Source organism: Brachyhypopomus gauderio, chromosome 3 (assembly GCF_052324685.1).
Source record: "Brachyhypopomus gauderio isolate BG-103 chromosome 3, BGAUD_0.2, whole genome shotgun sequence".
In the NCBI taxonomy this organism is placed as follows: Eukaryota; Metazoa; Chordata; class Actinopteri; order Gymnotiformes; family Hypopomidae; genus Brachyhypopomus; species Brachyhypopomus gauderio.
In genome coordinates, this window is record NC_135213.1 from 14,088,780 (window position 1) to 14,108,651 (window position 19,872).

The 19,872-nt window shown below is 39.8% G+C and overlaps 3 protein-coding genes across 5 annotated transcripts in view; 1 reads left to right on the forward strand and 2 right to left on the reverse strand.

The window, feature by feature from the left end:
- Positions 1-3,663, reverse strand: part of LOC143510371 (testican-2-like) — a 35,898-nt gene extending 32,235 nt beyond the window's left edge. Inside the window, exon 1 of the mRNA XM_076999642.1 lies at positions 3,291-3,663. Coding sequence (XP_076855757.1) covers positions 3,291-3,479 — 189 coding nt within the window. The 5' untranslated portion in view covers positions 3,480-3,663. The remainder of the gene's footprint in view (positions 1-3,290) is intronic.
- A 791-nt stretch (positions 3,664-4,454) lies between these two features.
- Positions 4,455-16,025, reverse strand: ascc1 (activating signal cointegrator 1 complex subunit 1). Of its 2 annotated transcripts, XM_076999644.1 has the most exons (11): positions 15,890-16,025; positions 15,180-15,308; positions 14,992-15,091; positions 14,692-14,789; positions 14,239-14,417; positions 13,544-13,677; positions 13,172-13,291; positions 12,731-12,855; positions 11,280-11,353; positions 9,961-10,091; positions 4,455-7,478 (listed from the first exon to the last, which is right to left on the reverse strand). In XM_076999644.1, exons 2-10 carry the CDS (start codon positions 15,292-15,294, stop codon positions 9,975-9,977), a joined length of 1,062 nt encoding a protein of 353 aa, XP_076855759.1. In that variant the 5' UTR covers positions 15,295-15,308; positions 15,890-16,025; the 3' UTR covers positions 4,455-7,478; positions 9,961-9,974. The 2 variants fall into 2 exon arrangements, with proteins under 2 accessions (XP_076855759.1, XP_076855758.1); XM_076999643.1 differs by lacking the exon at positions 4,455-7,478 and having other exon boundaries at positions 9,755-10,091.
- Positions 15,933-18,167, forward strand: anapc16 (anaphase promoting complex subunit 16). 2 transcript variants are annotated; one of them, XM_076999645.1, is made up of 4 exons: positions 15,933-16,065; positions 16,533-16,693; positions 17,462-17,536; positions 17,697-18,167. In XM_076999645.1, exons 2-4 carry the CDS (start codon positions 16,552-16,554, stop codon positions 17,804-17,806), a joined length of 327 nt encoding a protein of 108 aa, XP_076855760.1. In that variant the 5' UTR covers positions 15,933-16,065; positions 16,533-16,551; the 3' UTR covers positions 17,807-18,167. The 2 variants fall into 2 exon arrangements, with proteins under 2 accessions (XP_076855760.1, XP_076855761.1); XM_076999646.1 differs by lacking the exon at positions 15,933-16,065 and adding an exon at positions 16,082-16,337.
- The last annotated feature ends 1,705 nt before the right edge of the window (positions 18,168-19,872 follow it).

Here is a 19,872-nt window from a genome sequence, read left to right on the forward strand (position 1 = left end):
GAACTTACTGATTGGTTTAAAAACCAAACCAAATCAGCAAAAGCAGTCTAGGGGTGGAGAAGGGGTTGTTATCTCAGGTTGCTGTGAGGGAGCTATACTGGGTAAAGGAGGGAGTAGTGCACAGCTAGACTACTAAACACACAAACAGAGGCTATCAGTAGACAGATCTGTATCTGTCTAAATGGCCTTGATATTCAAACTCAATACACAAAGTACAGCTCAGTATACAAATTGATCATTTCAAACAGTTACCAGGATTGTAATATATACTTGGGCAAATTGCTCCAATTATTACAGATCAATGTTAATCTTAAATAATGCTACTGAGACAGTATTCAGATATTTCCAAGCAGCCAGTCTAGTCGCTTCATCTCATCTCATGTTTTGTTTCAACCCCTCGCAAATCAACCTAGAATACTATTCCCTCAGTTCAATCCTTAAGAAGGACATAAACTGCCTTATCTTAACCTAATATAACAAAGCTGTCCCACAAATCATAACCGTGCCTATTAATTTACTCTGAGGAAAAAGAAAACCATGCTTATAGGAACAGAAAACCACTGGGAATGAGCTGAAGCCTTAAACATTGGTATTTTATCTGTTCATGCATATTTAGGCTACAAAAGCCTTAGAAATGACAAAAATAAGACAAATATTGAGGAAAATGGATTATCTCAAAACACAAAGACATGAGTGCTGTGAAGTCTTTATAATTTAGTCAATTGTGTGTGTTATCAGCTTTTTGCTGTGATTGGTTCACCATGTGTCTCCTTTCTTCACTTCTTCCATTCACACGCCTTTTTGAACTTGAAAAAAAACAAATTCAAAATAACAGCATCAAAGTACCAAAGTAAAAGAATGGTGCAAAATAATTCACTTGTTTTGAGAAAGAAAAAGCTTAACCTCTGCAATCATGTCTTCTGTGCTTTGAGCTTTGAGATGCTGTTCAAATGAAAGCATATCACCAAACAGCAGAAGGACTACATTCTGTTCTCTGTATGTGGTGAAAGGAATCATAGCACACAAACAAGCCAAACACTGAAATCCCCCAGTTACACACTGCCTATGATCCAATAAACACGCTTCCTACAAGTGTCATGGCAATAACTCATCACAGAGAACAGTACGCTGAATTGTCAAGAGCATATTTGGACAAATGGGAATTTAGCATTAGTTCATGGACACTGAATCCAATAACGCAGAGACAAATTCATCTGGAAAGCTTTGGCTGTGAGTCCTTCAGTGGCAGGATGATTAGTAAGTGGTAAATAATAACTCAACAGGTGTCCAGGGAGGAAAGGCCAAAACGACTCCCAGCAGCCTTTAAAGGACATGAACACACACTGCAGAATGTAAATACCAGAGAAATAGTACAATCTTCTACCTGCCCAATCAGTTAAAGGCCATTTGGAACAGGTAATAGAGAGAGAGCAGGAGTCAGGCACCAGGCAAATGCACTCAATGGTTGTGAGGTCACCTGCACTGCCCCAGTCAACATGTCCCCACATCCCATGACGTCCTCATCCCCCAGGCTCTCCCTCACAAACACACCCATGGTGGCTAAGACAACATGGTGATGAGGTAGACACAGTAGTGGCATCGGTGCTGGACAGCAACATGACAGACCCATGTTATTCAGCCTACAGCGACGTGGTCGTCAGTTCATTTCTGTCTCACTGTTCTTCTCAGGATTTAAATTTAACTGTCGAATCCCCTGACAGGAGCCAAGACTTTTAATATAAAGCACCTGCTCCACCTCCCTGCTCCGGTGTGACTCCACACACATCTCTTTGTCTTACCTGCCACCTGGCTCACACCACTGCCCAAGGAGATTCTCATAGAAGACAAATAACTACACGTCTTGCCCCCTCTACCTCAAGTGGACAGTGTCTCCGGGGGGGAGAAGCCAAGGCTTCAACTGACATTTTTCCCTTCTTTTCAAACACTGTGAAAGGTGGTGTCGGAGAGGGGAGGGGTGTATGGGGTGGGGGGGGGGGGGGGGGGGGGGTTGAGGATGTTATGGGTGTGTTAGACGTGTGTGAACGAGTGAGACGGGAGGTGAAGCCGCGGGGCGCAGTCATGCGTATCGTCATCAGTCATGTGTATCGTCATCCTTCCTCTGCTCCAAAACTCATTTTCAATGCGGGCAAATGAGGCAATCGATAAATATTGATTAAGGAATGCAGACGCTAGTCAAAGCCCCCGTTTGAAATTAGACAACGTCTGCATGCTGCAGCTGAATTTTAAACTCTAGCCATGTTCACAGCTTGATTAATTCCAAGAGCAATTCTACAGCCTTCAAGCAATTTTCAACAAGCCTCTTCATTTAGCTTGTTTTAAGTACGAGCTTTCTTATTACACTCACATTGCATAATCCCACTTTTTACAGTCACATTTAAACTTTATTTATTTCAGTAATAACCTTTTGATTTTTATGATACACTGCAGAGGAATTTCATATTTTGTGGAAATAAATTGTTAGTAAAAAATTTTTTTTGCTTCTTTGTTTTTAGGAACTTATTATTTTATGAAGGTGCACTACATTACATATATAATTACAGAGGTAAATAATAATAACTTGAGCCGCTAAAGGATAGCTAAAGAAAGACGCTCCCTTAGACGCCCAGTCATCTGGACAGGTGCTAAGGGTAATACAAAACACCAGACACAGAATTATGCATAGAATACTTCACATGACCTGCAGATTATAAAGTCATGTATGGATGCACTATTTGGTTCGCTGACAGGTTACTGGAATTGGGTATTAAAAGACACGGCGTGGGGGCTATTTTTACTATTTTCGGGTGTGGCGACAACCGAGCATTGTCAGTTAAACGGCTTATTTAACTTTCTAGGCAGGGGGAGAATATAATCCTGCATGTGATGCAATGCAACCCAGTTATCTTTCTGCAGAAGTCATAAACGTCTCGTGACAGTTCGAGCAGTACAAGATTCTCCCGATGTACATTTTGGACTGGCATACGTACCTGGGAGAAACCGAGGAAGCGCATTTGATGTCGTTAAAGATTAAAACATAAAACAGCAACAATGAATTAGAAACTAAATTATAGGTTATGCACTAATTATGTCAAACCTATCTGACTACTCCTCCAGGGTTAATGGAATTATCTGTAACGGATACATTTAGCTAGTTTATATTTAGTATTAAGTTAGCGGTACCATTCATCATTCATTCCTTGGAAGCATAGTTAAAATCTTTCCTTTGTCATTGTGCTTGTTTCATTGTTTCCACAGAAAGCATTTTATAGATTTAAAAAACGCCAACTCACGTCTCTGAAACGGTTCCAATGCTTTATCTTGCGGCTGTATTGTGATATGGTTGACAGCCATTGCTCGTCTTCCATGAAATTCCCCGCATTCTCTGCCTCTTTGCCTGTCTTCGCATCACCCTGCATCGAAGATCCGGTCAAGGTTAGGACCAGAATCTGAAGACACACTAGGTTTCTTATCCCGGCCATGAGCACTGAGCTATGTCGGTGAAAATGCTATTTCTTCCAGTCGATCTTCTTCCTCCCGCACAAACACTACAAACTAAACGGTAAGAAGCGCGAAGTGATGTGCGCGAATGTGATCTCTCGAGCAGAAGCAAAGCGGCAAGTAGGTGTGTGAGAGAGAGCGAGCGAGCGGGTGTGTGTGTGTGTGTGTCTGGGGGGGTGGGGGGTGGAATTGTAATAACTACTATGGTTCAGCACATCATAGTACACCAATTCAAATAGAGGATGAAATGTGCCTGTTATATCATTCCTACCACAGCAAGGGAACATGGCTCATGCTGACCCCAGACCTCAGTTAATAATAATCTTTGATAGCACGCCAAGAGGTCAGATGCATGGGTAAGGCCCTACCAGTGCACACAGGCACACTACTGCAGTGTACTTCAGAGACTTTTTTTGCCTGGGCATATGCAGAAGATGTCTTAAGCACGTTGATCATACAAACATTCAGTGCTAGTAATGCTACAAGGGATCTAGATTATGTGCATATCCTATAAAATGTACACCAATTAAGTCTCAGATTGAATTGCACCATCATAACACTTACGGGCACTGTTTACAAGGCTACATGACACCTACATAAGCCCTTCATGACAACTAAGGATTGTGGTGATAAGCTAAGATGTAGTCAGTTACGATAACATGCTATGTCATAGTTATGTCAACTCGACATCAACGTTGACTAAAACAACATCACTGACAAAAACATCTTATGCTTAGTGGGGTCAGTGGGTCAGAGTTTTAGAGAAGCACATCCATGATCCAGCAAGTTAATGAGAACCTGTTATGAGAAATATACTGATACCATTATATTTAAATGTAAAATGTCTTTAGAATGTATGACATGTATACATTGTTAATTGTACAACGGGTTAAGCATATCTTTTTTAATTATATATTTTGCAATTGATATTCTTAACAAAAAATGACTGAGCAGCGATTATGAAATCTTTGAATAAAATGTAAATAACTTTACAAAAAAGCAACTTTAAGTAAAACTGAACCTAAACAGGAACAATCAATATCATCTGCATATGCATCTTAGAATTAAACAGGTCAATAAAGCAGGCATCCTTGGCAGCAAATGAAACAGAAGCTTTGTAATTATTCATCAGGGGGCAATAATAATCAACCCACATATACCGTAAGACAAGCAACTCAGCCACTTGGGGTGAACGGTGAATGTAAAAACTCATCTTGAAAACCAGTGATCAGTGTGATGCTTATACATACATGGTACTTTATCAGAGTGGCCTGATTAACATTAAATGGTAAAAATAATAATAATAATAATAATAATAATAATAATAATAATAATAATAAATAAGAACATAATTTGTTTCCCTCAAAGCTTGTCTAAACGGCAGTAGTGTACAGGCACAGTGCTTTTAATCTTGACCTATTAAAATTTGTGTAAAATATGGCCAACATTCAATTGAATTGGACAGTATATTCAGAGCATTCACAATGATCTCTTTAGACCTTTATATCTGGTTTCATGAACACAGTTTTTCAGCTCAGGACCAGTGTCCATATTTATAAAACTGACTGGGTTTAAATAAATATGGTAGATCATATATCTGTGGAACTCAAGAGTAATCCAAAACATATTTTAAATTCTGGGACTTTTTTGTACAGTTGGAGTCAATATGCAATACTCAATATGCATTGCAAGCACATACGTAGTTGGTTCACCTGCAGTCTAGCAGAACACTGCAGAAAACATACAAAAGCAGGTCTTGTGAATGTTATTATTAAGAGATTGTTGATACAGTCATGGTGAAGGTTTTGGGAAAGCAGTGATGCCGAGCAGATGTTTTGAGCAGAACAAGCCTCTGGCTTTCACACTGTATCTTATAGTTACCGAGTTGGCTTTCCTGAGAATACACATTACAGACACAACTGCATGGCATATTCATCACCCAGTGAGTGAGTCTACAAGCAAATAGATTGTGCATTTCTACATAAGGATTACTCCTTATTATTTAAATTAAGGAAAATGTGTTGCTCCAAAAGGTTGGCATAAGCAGTGGAATGTATGAATAAAATATAAGGTGGTTATTCTCCCATTTCTAGTTTATATTCAGCCTGGTGTCTATGACAGCCATCACTCAAGAGAGCCGGAGCAGGCCGCTATGCAAGGTCAGCTGTTCTCACCCATCTGCTACCCCTGCCTGCACCGTGCTGGGCAGCGGGAGGGCCAGCGCCTGGTCAGTCCACATCAGCCTGAATGCTAACAAAGCAATTTGCTAAAACTGGAGTTTTATGAGAGTCAAGCTAAAGAGCTTACGTTTCATTACTAGGGGAAGCAATTTACAACACTGGCAGGTCATCAATCTCTCTGCCATGTTTAGATGGGGTATTATTTCATAATTACTGCTATATACATAATAGGTGATGAATAAGTGATACCCAAGTATCCGTATGCTTGCTGCTGTATGACAAATTGTAGCCACGATCACACCTCCCCCCTCTTTCATTCCAAAGAGTCCAACCTGCATCCCTGGAAACACGTCACCACCTAGCTGTTCCCTGCATCAGCACCTTGTTACAATTTAACCACATACTAAACACTTCCTGATTTACAACTGAGAGAAATTTACCTAAACAGCAGCAATATAATTAAAAGAAATGTATTAGTCCTGCATTGGTAGGACTTAAGTCACTGAGATTACTGAGAAATCATAAAACCGGGTTTTATGAGTTTGATTGGTTTACAATGCACTGCAGGCATATAACGTATGACTCCATGATTGATAAAGAACTTAATTTCATTTGTGCATTCTCTGACTACAGAGTAATTCAACCTGGCACGTCTGTCACCAAATGGACCTACTGGAGCTACTATTTGACATGTAAATATCAAACTGATAAACAGCCATTTTCATTGCCTTTTTTTTCTTCTTCAAAGAACGTCAGTCATGCTGTATGGCTCATTTGTCCACTAATATCAGGAATCGCTTTACAAATGTTTACACTCCTGTTGTGTCACCTATGAGTAGCACCAACTGGCAAGCATGTGTTTTAACATCTGATCCACACAGATGAACGTTGAATGCTTCAGCCTTCCTGGCAACCTTCAAGACTATATTCACAATTCCAGTCAGTAGTACAACACCTGGTCTTAATTTCACATAACAACCCTTAATTTCACACAATTTAAGTTAGTAACAAAAATACTAAACTAAATAAAATCAAGCTAAAATGAAGCAGGTATGTTAAATGTGTTTTTTTATCCCAAAGAGAAAATAGAGAAATGGTACTATCCCTGAGTTAGTTAACAGAGCATTGCACTGGATTTATGTCCACAATACAGTTGGCATAGAGAAAAGTTAGTAACCAAACGGCCATCGATTTCTCTCTTTCTACCTCTTTCTTTTCTTTTGCTAAAGCTGCATCATTCTCCCCCCTTTGAACGAGGCACAAATGTTTTTACCAGATATTTTCTCAGGAGAATAAACTTGAGAGTAAATGTTCCTGATCTCAACACTCATGTCTCAGTCCTAAGGTTCTGCTGGACCTGAGCTCCGGACAAGACTGAGCAGTGTTGATCACTATTTCTGTAGATTTCGGCATGTATTGACAAGGTCCTTCTGAATGACTTAGCACACGTCTATATTAATAGTGTTAGTGCTGAGCTCTGCACTTCTTTGGTGCTACAGTGTACCACTAATGGGTTGATCGACGGATGGCCAGGGTGAAGAAATTGTAATTTGGGCAGATGGATCAAGACTCAGAGTCCCTAGGTATACAGTCATCAAGCTCCGAATCCTGATTCCTTCAGTCTGGTAAACAATCCCAAACCTCAAACTTCTCAAATGCAGAACTTATCACGCCTCCAACGATGCAGAAGCTGTGATATGATATTACTCCTGAAACACGCTACAGGAAGAACCTGGGCCAGTGTTCATACCGATGCAGTGCAGAGCCGGATTTTCTTCACAGCGGCACCGGGGACAAGGCCTACAACAGAGAGAGCACATTAATCATGGCTGATAGGAGGAAACGCAAGATCGGGCTGAACCCTCGTGGGGTGAGTGGTGGGGCCTCGGGAAGAAGAGAGCTGACTAATTACCCAGAGAGAGAGAGAAAAAGAGAAAGAGAGGGGGAGAGAAAGAAAGAGAGTGAGAGAGAGATGAAAGATAAAAATGCAAGGCAGCAAACCAAACTATCTTTCACTCAGCTCAAATGCCAAATGTCAGTTTGAAATATCTGTATTTGAAAGGCAGTATTATGGTGAGGACAATACTTCTGTGATAAGGCCAACAGAAACCAAAGATCACAGACCACAGAGCCAGATCTAAGATATACTTAGAAAAGCCTAAAACACATGGCACAGTACAAAACTCAGGGCAAATAAAACAGGCGGGACTGTATTATAAATAGAGGACTGTTAATATTGATTTGGTATCCAACAACTGTTATTTAACAATTTCTCACTGAATTATAGCATACCCAGCTGATGTTAGCTACACAGGGTATGCTTATTAATACCAGTATGATCATTTTGTACTGTCAGGCCAGTGCACATTCAGAATTTATCAAATTATAAAGAAGCTCGCTGTAACGCATTTTTAAGATATCCATCCTGTAAAGCTTCTGTATGAAGGTTATAACCCACAGCCGATATAATAAATGTCACTTAAATGTTTAGAAAAGGTTTATAGCATCTGATAAAAAGTACCTGTAATGAGCTTTCAACACTCTACCATTCGAAAACACCAACTGCAGTGCACTCAAATTTACAAACCAGCTATTTATAAAATCATACCTTGTTTTTATTAATTGTCTTTTTTAATGTTTAAAGTAAACCAAATTCAACAATCACACAGATTTGCAAGTGGATTTGTGTGTGAGGGTTTGACACTGCCACTGCAGAATCCATTATTGGTAGGAGAAGGATGCCAATACGTTCACACTAAAAGATTGTCCTGTTCAAACTTTGAGGTGTAGAACACAAACACACAGTACGCACCCTCCCTACTGCACTCTAAATTAGCACACACTCTATACTACACTCTAAACCAGCACACACACACACACACACACACACATACACACTATACTACACTCTAAACCAGCTCACACACTGTATACTACACTCTAAACCAGCACACACACACACACTATACTACACTCTAAACCAGCTCACACACACTACACTACACTCTAAACCAGTACACACACACACTATACTACATTCTAAACCAGCACACACACACACACACACACACACACATACAATACTACACTCAAAACCAGGGCTAATCCACTATATTTTTCTGTGGGCCAAATTCGGCAGATTGCTCTGACCTGTGGTCCGGGGGGGGCTATTGTTTTTTAATAGCCCTGAAATAAATGCTCCGGTTTAAAATTAATTCTCCCGTCAAAATATAAAAATATTTTCAACAATTTATTCTGGGTCCGGATGGGATGGAGTTAATCAGGAATGAGACTGTGTTCGGGTCCGGATCCGGACCGCGGTCCGCCTGTTAGTGACCTCTGCTCTAAACCAACACACACACTCTATAATACACTCTAAACCAGCACACTCTATACTATACTGTGAACCAGCACACACACACAAGTTTGTGTGTGTGTGTGTGCGCGCGCGCGCTGGTTTAGAGTGTAATATACAGTGTGTGTCCTGGTTTAGAGTGTAGTATAGTGTGTGTGTGTGCTGGTTTAGTGTAGTATAGTGACTATACTACACTCTAAACCAGCACACACACACACACACACACACACACACACACACACACACACACACACACACAAACACACACACACACACACACTACACTACACTCTAAACCAGCACACACACACTATACTCACTTAATACACTGTGAAACAAATATTGGGACACAAATACCACTGGACCCTGGCATATGCTAGACAGCAAGCCATTTAAGATCCAGCATGTTCCTGCTCTTACAGTTCATGTCTTTCATTAAACTGCACAATTATGCTTTAGTTTTAAGCTCCATGAGGTCCCCTGCTGGCCACTAACTCCAACCTATGTGCCACTAACTCCAACATATGTGCTAATCATATAATTTTTTCATTCCAAGGCACTTAAGACAAATGCCCACTAAAACACGCAACCACAAAACAGCACACCAAATGCACTTTGAAAATACATTTCTTCTCAGTAATGCTTAGGACAGTATTTCATTTTTTGTGAAGCTTACATGAAAATAAGTGTTATTTTTAAAATACCACCACTACACAGGATATAAGTTATTTACTTATTTTAATGTAACATCACAACACATTTTCACTGAAGCACATGCACCATCTTAACCCTCAAGGTAAGCTTCCACATAGTTTAATGTATACAGCTTACTGTTGGGGACTCACAAAACCCACAAGAGTGGGAATTAAACTCCACAGTAAAGAACACTCAGTATGAGTTAATCTTAATGTGTGTATGTGTGCATACATAAGGGAAGAGTGTCAGATGAAGGTGACTTGACCAGCTGAGCAGTAGTATCCAGTACAGTCTGAGGAAAACCTCTGAGATAGCTGCACGGAGTCCAACTCCAATGATCCGAAATAAAACTCCCCAAACATCTAAATGGAAGCAAGGAAGAGACAGACAGAAAGAGAGAGATGTAATACTGTGTGAAAACCTGCAGTAAAGGGTAACATAATTTAATCACTGGCCAGAAGGCCACATTTTGCAATAATGTATGCTGTAAATCCTGAGAGGACTAACTGAAGCCACCAGATACTGCTTACTGTGCGCAAACTATGCTTAGTGACAACAAGTGTAATGGATTACTTGCAAGGCCCTGTAATAGTGTACATACATAGTAGAGTGGGTGTGGGTGTCAAATGCGTGTGCATGTACTTTTTTTCAATTAACTGGCCTCCACAAATTTCCTTCATATAGTGATTAAACTAGTCAGAGTATTTGTATTTATTCTTAGTATTATTAGTACTTGTTAATGTATTTATAAACTTGTATTTATCCTATACTGTTAAGTGGACCTAGTTCTAGTAAAAGGAACTTGAATAATGCATTTTAATTTCAAGGCGGTCACAATATCGATGAAGTAGTGACAAGTACTTCAGAGCAACGCGCCTTGTATTTCTGTAATTTTTTAAAATGCTTAATTCTTAGTTGGTCTTTTTACTGCCAGCAGGGGGCATAAGGTGCAAATTAACCTGAACCACAAAGAAATTGGTTGTTTTCTGTGAGATTGTTAAAGATATATACTGTATAAACACAGTAGAATGGACATTTGTGTTTGTTTTTAAGAAAAGGGTGTCCTTGCCACCCCTGGAGTAGTGTTTTGCCAAGGTTAATGCCCTCTCTACTACACCAAGAACAGCTAATCAATTTCTTCAGGAGAACCTGAATATTTGAACAAGGCACACTAGATACAGGCTAGCATTAAACTCAACAAAGCTTGAACAGCCTTGCTTTAACAGAGCGTTATAACACCAGAGAGCCAGCATGGACAACCTGTGTATGATTTAGAGTGGACATCCATTAACCCCTCTCACTCTGTGAATTGAGGGTCTGTGTGTGTGTGTGTGTGTGTGTGTGTGTGTGTGTGTGTGTGTGTGTATGCCATTTTTTATTGCATCTGCATATAAATTAACTTACTGTGTACTCACACAGACATGCACACTGCCTCCTGAAATTCCTCCCCACAGATTAAAAGCGTATAACAGATGAAGTTATTTCCAGAATCTATAACTTGGTGTCCTTCATCCCATTAACTGAAATGAAACACACAGCTCAGTTCTCACCTCCAAAATGTTTCTGGCATCAAACGCTTCTCGATCTTTTACATGCTGCCTCCCTTGGCCTCCTTTATCCTCCACTGTTTTTTAATAAACACAGATTAAAGAAAGACACAGGCACACTGTTATGGCAGAGCATATTACATTTTATCATACCCTATAACCATATAACCATGGTGTGTGTGTCTCTTAATTGTGGGTGATATGTGGGTGCGGGGTTAGGTGCGGTGCTCTCTCAAAACAGCACTGTGTCTCTTGAACATGAACATGGACAAGACCACCACAACAACAGTGTCAGCGACTGGTCAAAACAAGCTTCGTATTGAAACATAGGCAGTAAACAGCTACTGCGGGGCTGGCCTTCGACCACTCATGGCACCTCAAAGAGCTCTTTGTGAGTAGAGCTGAAAAACACCCTGCGCTGCTCACAAAAACATTTACTTACTCACACAAACACACATGTGCACATGTGCGTGTGCGCGCAAACACACAAACTTTTCACGCCTGCAGAACCAGGGACGTTTGCAGGCGCTGGCCAAGCACCATCCCTTGAGCAACTGACACCGAGTGAAGAATGTGGCTTCTCTGTCACTGCTCCTATAGACATCTGGGTGAGGGCTATTAGATTTAGGACTGCTGACAGCTGCTAAGTAGCAAGTGAGGTCATTTATATGAGAGTGGCTTGCTTGTTTTGTTGTTGACTTTGCTGAAACTGGTCAGGGCACAGTTGTTCTCAGAGAAAGAAATATGTCCACTAAGCCTCAAATTCCCATGTTTTCTCATATTCATGTGAAAAACACGAACTTGTCTTTAAACTGCGCAAATGAATGAGCACACTAGGATGGCCTCACACAGTCATCCAGTGTGACTTTCAAAACAGGTTACATAATGCAGAGAATCTCTGGCAGTGAACAGGAACACACTGTCCCTCTCGAAGGTGTCTGAGCCACATATCGGCTGGGTGCGAAACCCAAATGGTCGTGTCCAGCCCACACCACTTCATGGAAGGACAACTGCAGAGCCCTGCCCACTCAACCAGCACTACCAGGAGAGTGCTGCAACACCTCCAGGAAGCCTCACCGTGACTACTGAAGCAGTCAGCTACTTTTGCCCCATTAAATAGCTATGACAATATCTGCGCTGTTCTGTTTTCAACGAGCACTGTAGTTATAAGTTGTATCCACTGCGGTTTACTACTGTTTCTGAGATGGAACACAGGTCGGAATCAGTAGGCGTCAGATATGTAATACTGAAGTTTATCATTTCCGGACCTGCGTGTGTGTGTGTGTGTGTGTGTGTTTGTGTGAGTGTTACTTGGCTGCCCTTGCAGAGGGAGACCAAGTGCCAAAGAAGGTGCTGAGAATAAGTTCTCATCCATGTGTTCAATGTGGTAAAGGGCTGGCAATAAGATTGTGAGAAACACTGTGCAGGTTAATGTGCACACTGGACACACATACCTGAGGGATCTTTCCTGAACAGTGTGTTCATGACTGTGGCGTGAAGTTTCACTCTGTCCCACTCTTTAACCATTAATCCTGCTGCTACAAAGCTCTCCACAAGCCTATTTGCTATTACTTGCAATCTGCACACATACATAAATGCATACATATGCTTTACTTTGGTTTTATAACAAAAATTAGAAAATTTACATATTTTACTAATGCTACAATGCTGTTGGTACAGATGATGCTGCAGTGTGACATGTTTACTCAGCAGACCAATGTGAACCAGCACAAAAGGAGAAAGTGAAAGAAATGTAGGACCTCCTATAAAAGTCCTGAAATGGTTCAAAGGAACATTTGTTGGCTTTCGTTCACTCCAAATGTATCACAGTGAAGGCAGCAGAGCAGTTAGTTCATTAAAGCATAACAGCAGACTCACTGAGGCTCACTGCTTACTTGTCAGAGCCGTCCTGAACGCTGACCTTGGCATACAGGACGTCCACCATGGAGGGATCGTCATTCATGTACTCGATTCCTTTCACCTCCAGGGGTAGAGGCTTCCCTTGGGTTATATCCCTGCAAGTATACAGGGGCCGATTTTCATACCAATTTTTCATTACAAATAATACAATAAATCAAACATGGGCATAGTTTCTTGGCTTCTATGTGAATAGAATAAGATGTAACTGTGTGCCACTACTAAAGGTTTATAGGTGGGGTAACCAAAAACCATCAAGAAAATATGACAAAAAAGCAATTCCCTTTTAAAAGAAATGCAGAATGTCATTTTGACAGAGTAACTTGGTCTACAACAAAGGTCTGAGATACCTGATGAAACCCTGACACTTCTGGAGAAGCTCACGTGCTTGCATCACTTCCTGTTCATTCAGTAGTGCCATGGTTCCTATGGTAAGGTGCAGTTTAGCTGGGTTTTGAAAGACACTTGCATTCACACCCATGTCCTGCACCAAACAGAAAAATGGATTGACTGAGGGGGAAAAAAATACTAAAGTGCAGTAAATTTCTCTTATTTGTACCATTATTGAATGTAAACATTTGGCATTGGCCGTCAGTGATGTGTGATTGTGTGATTTGTGTGTGACTTGTGTGTTCGTCTGTATAAAATTGATTCTGTGTAATTTGTGTGTTAACGGGCCGCCCAATGGAGGATGGGTTCCCTTTTGAGTCTTGGTCCTCCCAAGGTTTCTTCCTATTCCCCACCATCTAGGGAGTTTTTCCTTGCCACTGTCGCCTTTGGCTTGCTCATTAGGGATTTGGACCCATAGTATTGTTAACCTTGTAAATCCTGTAAAGCTGCTTTGTAACAACATGTGTTGTGAAAAGCGCTATACAAATAAATTTTGATTGATTGATTGATGTGCAGAATGTCCAAAAAATAATGGAATAATTAACCTTATCAGCCATTTTATGCAGAAAAAATATTATATAGTGAACATTATGTAACATCACCGATGTTCGCAAAATCTTCGCAAAAATTTCTAGAGTAAAACTTGCTGACGCACCTGAGAACAGTGCTCCAGGACTCTGTCTTGAAAGCGCTGAAAACCCTCCTGGACATGGGGGTGGTTCAGTGCAAAGGACAGGAAGTGGGAGAAGGGCTGCTTCCTGCGGAAGCTCTCCATCAAAACCTCAACACGCGTGACGGCCGATGCCACTGCAGCCTTCTGAACACCTGTGATCACTGCAAAACCACGTAACAAAATTCCCACTGTCAGGGCAAACAGAACACCAAGAGAACATACTGTACAAACCACTAACCACATGCACTCTGACACATGAAAATGCACCACCTAAACACTTGCTAGTGCGTGCAAACATCAAACTCGGCAACATCTGACGTTCTGCATCCTAGAACATGGTATGAACCATACATATAAAAGTAGATTTTAGCCCACACATAGATTAAAATTGAAATAAAATGGCTGAATATTGAAATATTACATAAAATATCTGACCTATCTGTCCCTCTATGCCTTGTTTGGGAATGCTAATTGAAGTTCGGGTCTCTGATTCCAGCCGTTTCCTGGTCTCCCCTTTCTTTCCAATAATGTATCTTTAAAAAAATAATAAACAAAGTGAATTGTATTCAAGCACAGCACAAGTAAATGTAAAATGTATAAAATGTAAATGTAACATGAACATGTGTCTATTTAGAATGTACTTCACCCTTACTGTAATAAAAAGTAAACAAAACCTTATTTAATAGGAAAACCTGCAGAAGGTTAGTAATGGTATAAAAAAGGATATTTACTAACTTGTAAAGGACACTTGGGACATCTATGGCACAGCGAAAGCCCTTGTCTGTCTGCTCAATGTTACTAGTGTCACAGGCTTCATCTATAAATTGGTCATCAACTGTAAAAATAAATGGTAAAACAAGATTATGATGCATTACCTGAGTCAATGCAGCACGGAGGCTAATTGTTTCAACTGAATCACAAACCCGGGCCAGAGTATGAGAAATCCTCCTCTTCATCTTCATAATTTTCCTCTTTAACAGCATTTTTTCTGTAAATTCTCCCATTGATATTAATCAGGGCTGGCCGCAGAATGTCCATAATTATCTAAATTCCTTGAAAGAGCACAGGTGTACATGTCAAAGTCACTGAACAGGCTTAAACGTAAATACTGGATACACATTTCTCACTGTGACACAAACATTTAACTCCCCTTAGCCCCCAGGATAGATCTTGAAGTAAGATTCTCCTCAGTGTGATACCATAGTGTCCCTATGGTTGGAATAACATGTTCTACATTTTAATACTTGGAAGAATTTAGAAGTTCTTCAAGAGCTCTGCATCATGCTATAACATGGCCGTTAAAATGTTGTTTTAATCATCGTTTTCAGTTGTCATTATAGCGATATTATGACTTTTCAATGACTACCAGCGTTACATAAAGTGGGTAGACCTGCTTTAAAAAATAATCAACAACTGACACGTGTTTTGTGCAAAATTGTAACTTGCTACATCTCTGGCTACGACATGGTTAGACAGGAACCTAATTAGCTACTACTAGCTCTGTTAAGCCCGTTATCTAGTGTCACACAACACAAACAAATCCAATTATATGGCACCAAGCTGTGTGATGTAAAACAAAAAAGCATACATAGTGATAATTTAGGTAATAACAGAACAGCGAAATTAAGAATACCTTCCCAGCTGTTCTCAGCTGGAAGCGCCGTTTCCGTTGCCGGTTCGTTTCCGGATATAGGTGGTAATAATCTCGTTTACATTACTCCAAACCACTAGAGGGCGCAGCGTGGCTGTTTAGGGACAGTGCGCTGAGATAACGCGAGAAGAACCACCAGCAGCTCGACAGTAAATAAGGTAGCTGGTTAGCAATTTATATATTAGATTCACACCGTTTAAATTACAAAAGCTTGTCGATAGATCTTCAGTAAGCTTAACTAAGTCCTATAGCCACACTACGAATGCTGATAGCGCACTAAAAAAAACAATTAGTTGGTCACAACTAGATAAACATGGTTTGTTAGCTGGTATTAAAACTACTAGCCGTTTTTCCCTTGTGAATGTTTGTATCCTTGTATATGATCCAACAATTGAAACCAGTTCGCCAGTTACGGTTTCGTAGTTACTTGGTAGGTTTGTCGGTAAATCTGAAGCTTCTTGCTGGCGAAAGATGAAATAGTTCAGCTTATTGTGTAAGCTAGTTAGCTTGTAAAACAATGTTTTATTCATTGTAAGCTACCCTAGTATCAATATTGGGGCTGCGTGACTATGAGTGGATAATGCAGAAACGTCTCACTAACACACTATGCTCCGTCCTGTGACAGTGCTAGTTCACCATACTGAATGGCGGCCTCCTCCTCGTCCTCCTCCGCCGGGGGCGTCAGCGGGAGCTCCGTCACTGGATCTGGTTTCAGCGCATCAGAACTCATCCCCCCTAGGAAGGTCCTCTACACCTACCCTAAAGGAGCTGGGGAGATGATGGAAGGTCTGCTTAATGACCTCTACTTTGTCTTTAGTTTTTAAGTTAGGATTTTGTTTTACAGAGATGTTTGAACCAGAGCAGGACTGTTAAATAGAGCCTGTACTTGTATAACAAGTGTCAGTTGTGTGCAGTTTAGTTGCACCCATAAGTCAATAAATCATTACAAATCCATTAAGTTTTTTTTTGTATCAAACCAATTTATCAGTAAAATGTAGTCAGTATGTCAAAATATATTGCACACATATATATGTTTGCTGACAAAAGAAGCAGTACACTTAAATAGTCTGTTTTTTATTTATTTATTATTATTAATTTTATTTTTTACTTCATTTTTTGCCTGCTTGCTGGTTAATTTATGCATAGGAAGATGCGTGTTTCCAGCAGGCTGTACCATGCTGTTTTCAGACAGTTGGACAGCTCTTGCCAGCCTGTGGTCTGAAGAAAGAACAGAAGCCTTTAATAAGTGTTTGAAACTGCCCCCGGCCTTAATTCTAGCAGTTCTCTCTGCACATGCTCAAGTTAAAGTGCTCAGCTTGGGTTGTTCTCAGAAATAATGAGGCTGCAGGTTCAGGGCTTACATGTTCAACAGCAGAAAGAAAAATCATTGTAGACATTGTTGCATTGGGTTGATTATTACTGTTGTGATTTGGACAAGCACCCCAAAGCACACTTATTTAAGTCCAGGAAACGTTGATACTTAGTTCTGACATGGTGCTCAGCTTGGAGAAAATGTTAGCAATAAGTTATAAATGTTTGTTCTTTATTTTTCAGATGGCTCAGACAGATTTCTTTGTGAATCAGTGTTTGGTTACCAAGTGGCATCCACTCTAAAACTAGTGAAGCATGGTAAGGGTTGCAGATTCTCTGATTTTTAAAAATGTCATCCCATTCTGATTTAGTTTCCATTCTGTTTGTACTAGCAGTCTCAGTTTGCTTAGAAATAACATTCTCACAGTAATATACCTTATGAATGCTGGATTACCTCAGCCATCATGTCTGTTCACAGATCAGCAGGTATCTCGTATGGAGAAGTTGGCCAGCCTAGTGGAGGAATTAGAGGCAGACGAGTGGAAATATAAACCTATTGAACAGCTACTGGGCTTTACCACGTCATAATTAAATGTGTGGTTGTTTATTAATTTGATATTTCTTTTTTTGTTCACCAAATTCTGCATCTTTCATAGCCTATATTTATACATATTTTATCTTTTTAAATCAACATGAGTACTGTATCGTTGCTATGTATAGGCTGTGGTCTTTAATCATTGAAGACTTTTGAACACAAATGAACTGATTTGAATATGTTCACACAGATTAACTGACTTTTCAATAAATATGCTAAAGAACCACTCTGGAAACTGCCATGGAAAACATCACGTTGTTAACCTTTTTTGTTTTTGGTTTTTGGGGAGGGTTGTTTTATGGCCTTTTACATTGAATTTGAATTTGTGAAAATAAAATTGTCTAACTTGAGAAATTCAGAGTGAAAAGTTATTTCTTTGCTATTTTCATTAATTTCAAAGTTCTAATGAGTAAGGTGGTTTCTAGAGCAGCAATTATACCATTTTGTCTGAGATTTTAAAATCAAAATTGATTATGCTTCCTGCACAAATTGATGAACTTATGGCATTTGTTTCTGCCCTTACAATGTAATTTAACAAGAAATTGTCTAATTTTAGAACTAAAGCAGGAGAAGATTTTTCGTTTTGTAAATTATATATAGCACGTCAGTCCACCTATGTTTGAAATGTTTAGTACTTTGACGACAGTGTCTCCGGTCTATTGTGCAAGTCTTTTCGGTCTTGCTTTAACGCTCACGTATGAAGGACAGAAATCCTGTGCTTTGTTTTTTTAAACGCCTCCACAGTCACCATTAATTTTACTGCCGTGGTCTGTGAGGCTTTCCTCCCCCTCACAGCAGCAACTGGAGAAACAGGAGAAGACAAAGCAGGAGAGGGGTGAGGGTAGACGGTAAATAAAATCACATTCCCCGTCCTCGGCTGAACACGACGGTGACAGACGTAAGTCACAGCGGACCGCTTCAAAACACGTCCGCAGTGTACAAAAAACACTGGCATGTCTGACTCGTTCATAGAAAACATTTGATGAGAGATGACCATTAAATATCCACCAGTGAATCCTTCAAGAAAGCGAATTGGCTGTGCATGGGCACGGGTTTTATTCCTCTTTGAGAGGAGTGCACTGTTGACTGACACTTGTTTACTGACTGCTTTATAAGATTGCCCATTGAAACTTGGGAATGTGTTTTGCGGCACGATGTGCGCCACTGAATGTTTTGCATCTGAATGAAAAATAAAAGCCGCGAGGAACTGATAATTGTACAGCATGTACTGTTCTAGTGATACTCTACAGGGGCGTTACCAACCAAAAGTATGTCACTGGGTCTTAAAGGCCCCCGTGTCAATCCCTGTACATTACTTACTAGGATAAAAACACATTTTATACATTGCATGTCTCACATTAAAATGCATCATAAAAAGTTATTTTAATTTACATAATGTATTTATGTGTTGATTTTTGTAAGTCAGTGGAACAAAGTTTGCAATTTACTTGGACAAAGTCCATACGTCTTTGTTTTGTTTTGCCTTTCGCCTCTGACTGAAATGAGAACAGTTTGTCCAACCTTCACATGTACTCTCAAAACATCTGTGAACTCTGGATTTCTACCAAAACCATTTTTTCAGCTACGTACAGAATATACGCATTTAATTGGGCAAACAGCATCAAGTAATCAAAACACATTTTAGCAGATTTCTATGAAGTGCTATTCTTGATTTAAAAAAAGTTTAACAATAAATGGTTGCATTTAAATATGGTTGCAAATAAATTATTTCACACTTCATTGCTGACATTTCTCAGTAGATTCAAATAGTCGGAGTTTGTAAACAAAAATTTGAAATATTCAATAGTCTGTTGTATTGTATAGTATAGTATAGTTGTATAGTAAACATAATTCGAACCGTTTTTATGCATTTAAACAAATAAAAATATATGAGTAAAATACCCATGCTGAATAACTGACCACTTTGAATATACCCTCAGAGTTTGTGTAACATCCCTGTCATCTGATATCATACTCAGTATTTGTACAAAAACATATTATTAATTGAAGTAATTTATAGTGAGCATGTTTATGTACTTTGCCCAAGGATAACATCAAA

Coding starts and splice junctions, on each gene's coding strand:
- anapc16 (XM_076999645.1), top strand. CDS start 16,552: ATGGCGGCCTCCTCCTCGTCCTCCTCCGCCGGGGGCGTCAGCGGGAGC. Junction 16,694..17,461: donor AGCTGGGGAGATGATGGAAG/GTCTGCTTAATG, acceptor TTTATTTTTCAG/ATGGCTCAGACAGATTTCTT. Junction 17,537..17,696: donor TCTAAAACTAGTGAAGCATG/GTAAGGGTTGCA, acceptor GTCTGTTCACAG/ATCAGCAGGTATCTCGTATG.
- ascc1 (XM_076999644.1), bottom strand. CDS start 15,294: ATGGACATTCTGCGGCCAGCCCTGATTAATATCAATGGGAGAATTTAC. Junction 13,678..14,238: donor TCCTGGAGCACTGTTCTCAG/GTGCGTCAGCAA, acceptor TGTTTGGTGCAG/GACATGGGTGTGAATGCAAG. Junction 10,092..11,279: donor ATGCCAGAAACATTTTGGAG/GTGAGAACTGAG, acceptor GCTTCCATTTAG/ATGTTTGGGGAGTTTTATTT.